The following is a 4,305-nucleotide window of genomic DNA, read 5'->3' on the forward strand; positions in this document are numbered from 1 at the left end:
TTTGGGATATATCGCAGTTATCTGTGCGCCTGCAAGTCCTCGGAGTCGGCCAACAATTTACAGGTTGTTGCCGTTTCCCCAATTCGGAAAGTGTCTAAACTCCCCTTTAAGGATGTTCGCCGAGGTGATATAAACCAATGATGGGACTTGGTATTCTCGGGGAAAAGCGGTGACATGCGAGGCTGTACATCTTTAAAGGGCTGTTCTGCCCCAACTCACAAGCCCAATCTCGCAGGACTTGTTAGCGTATCACGTGCCAGATTCTTAATGAACTGGACACACGGCCCCGCTGTGCGCATGCGCCTGCGTATAATGTAGTTGGAAATGAGGTGTCCGTCTTGGAGTAGTCGACTTTTAAAAAGCATCGGCAGCCCCTGATATGACGACTTCGCTGGTTCTGCATCCACGCTGGGCGGACACCTTGATGTACGTTTATGAAAAAAGCCCGAATGAAAATAATCAGAATAAAAGCCAAACAATGGAGGGATTGAGCGGTAATTGCCCCGCGACCCACTGCAGGGACCTGATGTCGCACCCTGCGCTGGGACGACATTCTGGCACCATAGCGACCCACCAGGGCTCCGTCTACTCGGATATTTCCTCTCCAGATACCGGACGACAGTGCCCCGCACCCCAGACGTCGTCGAGTGCTTCTCTGAGCTACGGTTACCCGTTTGGAAACCCTTATTACGGTTGCAGATTGTCTCATTCCCACAACGTGAACTTGCAGCAGAAGCCTTGCTCGTACCACCCTGCAGAGAAATATGCCGAGCCCAGCACAGCGTTGCCCACGGAAGAACTGTCTAGCAGGGCGAAAGAGTTTGCCTTCTACCCCAGTTTTGCTAGCTCCTACCAAGCCGTGCCGGGATATCTCGACGTCTCGGTGGTACCCGGCATTAGCGCGCATCCAGAACCGCGGCACGACGCCTTGATTCCAATGGAGGGCTATCAGCACTGGGCTCTGTCCAATGGCTGGGATGGGCAGGTGTACTGTTCCAAAGAGCAAACGCAGTCCACTCATCTTTGGAAATCACCCTTTCCAGGTACGAAAACCACCTGATGGTTTAAGTTCACCGGTGAGGGACGTTTAGATTGAAAAACACTGCTTTCCGTCACTTTTCAGGTAGCCCCTCCATCTGTGTCACGATATCAAGCAGGCTGTAAACTACCAATCCAATATTGTGTTGTAAATTTTTATTGTTTTGTTGCATAGTTGGATTTTTTTTGTAGTGTTGAGGTGCAAATTGCAACTTCGTAATGTGAAGGGCAGCGCAACAACTGCATTTAACTAACAAGTCTATTTTTTGTTGTTGCCATAACTTGTCCCCTATGGATTATGGAGGGGCAGTGATTATAGCCAGCGCCATGTCCCTGAATCCTAGGCTGCATCACGTCTAACAAAACCCTGCTCGCTGCTGGATTATGTCCCTCAATGTGCTCCCTGAGCTGTTTGGCCACTTAACAGTTAATTTTGGTTCAGTAATTTGGGCATTTGCTTTCGGCATTGTTTTTATCCGAGGTCAAGTGATGAATTAAGTGATTCGGTCACGCTTATTGGGAAGAAGCACCCCTGCATATGATAATATAGAGAGGCGACTGTGTTTGGACTGTGCCAGTAAATCCCCTCTGTGTCAGCAGTTCTCTGCAACGTGTCCTGGCCGTTTTGCATGAAAACAAGATGTCGGTATTCAGCACATATGTAACCTTTCCATATCTTAAAACCACTGTATCACTTCACATCGATATAAATAATGTTTTTCTTCTTCTGCTACTTGCACACATGCACCCTGTCTGGTAAAAGACTCAGGGGAGCAAGCAGTATGTTGTTTACAGAGTGTTTACTGCACTGCTTCATTTATCACAGGGGTTTATCATCTTTATCCAAATTGTAGGTATGTGACTTTGAGATACCTTCTCCTAACTTCCCCACACGGCGTGTGTGTGTGTGTGTGTGTGTGTGTGTGTGTGTGTGTGTGTGTGTGTGTGTGTGTGTGTGTGTGTGTGTGTGTGTGTGTGTGTGTGTGTGTTTTTGAAAACGCTCGAGCGAGCCACGCAAGCACGGGCACGTACCCAAACACGCACGAGCACGCACGCAGAGAGGCACGATAAGCATTTACACATACACACCAACTCACACACACACACACACACACACAGACACGTTCACACTCACAGACACCACGAAAATGATTTGTTTTCAAGTTATTAATGACAAAACACGCAACAAACTCCACCGTTTTTTTCCTTCTCCTCCTTTTAACAAAACACGCAAAGTAGATATGTGCGTGTTTAGGGGGGTGAAAACTGATATGATAACGCAGTTGGTTTCCATTTCCTTATCAATCTACAACACAATGTATGCAAGGCCCCCGGAGCCATTTTCAATGTTTACAACGCAAAACTCAGAAGTCTTTCATGTCTCATCATAAAAGCTCCCATACTATCTCTCTCAAGATACAATGTATAAGGTAATGGTTACAGGCAGCCTCTGCTGTCATAGCTCCCATTACTGAAGGCTACACCAAACGCCTTTGTACCAGAACTTTGCTCGTCGCAACAGAAAAAAGTTTTCCAGGATCACATAAATTTGACCTTCCGTTTCATTATTACGGCACCCCGTCACTTAAAAAAAAATGTTAATAATATGCAAAAAATTAGTCTAAGTATGAATAGCCTACATGTCGAAGGTGCGGATATAAGTGGTACACACCCAGCTTTACGTCGACCTCGAAAATGCAAAACTGCTCACTTTCACCTGGTAACTACCCAGCAACTGATGTTTAATGATTGATTATTTTATTCGTTTTTTGCTCAACATGCCAGCCTCAACAATCTCCCATCCCTTCACCCGAATAGCATTGTACTGACACATTCTCATCCAGTAGGTTGATCTAACGGTGCAGTGCTTCTTTTTGATGAAACCTGAAACCTGATCCGTCAGCGTTTATAAGCTCACACCAACACGTGTATAACTGGTGACGATGGAGCCACGAACATTTAAGTAAACACCGCCAAACAGATGGGATAAAATAGGCATGTACCAAAAACGTAGCTCTGTAGAAAAAAAATGTTTGACAATGAGCGTAAGATGTGAAATGGGCCGTTATTTTGTAGAACTGGTGATTCGTTTAGCTGAGTCAGCAATGGGTGCGTGTAGTGCAGAAACCGTTAAGAAGCTAGCAGCGCTGCTGGCCAAAACCTGACAACGGGCATCTGGATGCCCCAACATGTAAACCAGCCCGTTCTCATGTGTAGGCTAAACAGGTGCATACACATGAGATCCTCATTATAATATAATGCCTCTTGCACGTTACCACCAATACCCCAACACTCTCTCTCCCTATCGCGCTCTCTCTCTCGCTCTCATGCTCTCTCTCTCGCGCGCGCACGTGCGCTCACATACACACGCACGCACAGTCCAAAGAGCTTGGAAATGATGGAGACGCTGGACGTTTGCTCTCCATCCAGTCTATCAGAGAGGGCAAGCTCCGTGAAAAATCATTTTGGCGCCTCGCTGGGGCGTGGTTGCTTTCAACGCCAGCGTTAGTCTAACCAAACTCTTAAATAAATAAATAAATCGGACACACAGCACATTTACTGTGACGTGGGGATTTTTTTTCTGTCGCCTAATTGTTTGCCTGATATTTTTTGCAGATGTCGTGCCACTGCAGCCTGAGGTCAGCAGCTACCGCCGAGGGCGCAAGAAACGTGTTCCCTACACCAAGATCCAGCTGAAGGAGCTGGAGAAAGAGTACGCAGCGAGCAAGTTCATCACCAAAGACAAGAGAAGACGTATCTCGGCCGCGACCAACCTTTCAGAGCGCCAAGTGACCATTTGGTTTCAGAATCGACGAGTCAAGGAAAAGAAATTCGTCAGCAAATCCAAGACTAGCAATCACATGCACGCCACTTGATATGCTTAGACGGCCGGCCTCCTCGAACCTGCAGCTGATATATCATCCCAAAACACGACACCATTCATTTACCTCTTACTACCGAAAGCAATGCCTCAAAAAGAACATTTCGGCTGTCTTTATTTAAGTTCATCGACGCCATGCCAACCACCCCACCCCTCCCTCCACCGTTATGAATTTAGAGATAAACTCTAAAAACTGTGAAAATATTGAAAACTTCACTTAACATTTGTTTTATATGAATGTACATATATAAATATATAATATTTAAAATGATATCTGTATTTCAAAGACACAAGTAGTGCGTTTTTTTTTCAAACCAAGCTCAAGAGGACCGATGTGACATTTCCAAACTTGCACCGTGCAGATCAAATCAGTGGTATATATATAT

The 4,305-nt window shown here is 45.9% G+C and overlaps 1 protein-coding gene across 1 annotated transcript; it reads left to right on the top strand.

Annotated features, from left to right (window-relative positions):
- The first annotated feature begins 379 nt into the window (after positions 1 to 379).
- hoxc13a (homeobox C13a) lies at positions 380 to 3,914 on the top strand. The gene is made up of 2 exons (XM_056274159.1): positions 380 to 1,043; positions 3,655 to 3,914. The coding sequence occupies exons 1-2, from the start codon at positions 380 to 382 to the stop codon at positions 3,912 to 3,914; spliced, it is 924 nt and encodes a 307-aa protein (XP_056130134.1).
- Positions 3,915 to 4,305: the final 391 nt, after the last annotated feature.

This window comes from Lampris incognitus, chromosome 2 (assembly GCF_029633865.1).
Source record: "Lampris incognitus isolate fLamInc1 chromosome 2, fLamInc1.hap2, whole genome shotgun sequence".
NCBI lineage: Eukaryota > Metazoa > Chordata > Actinopteri > Lampriformes > Lampridae > Lampris > Lampris incognitus.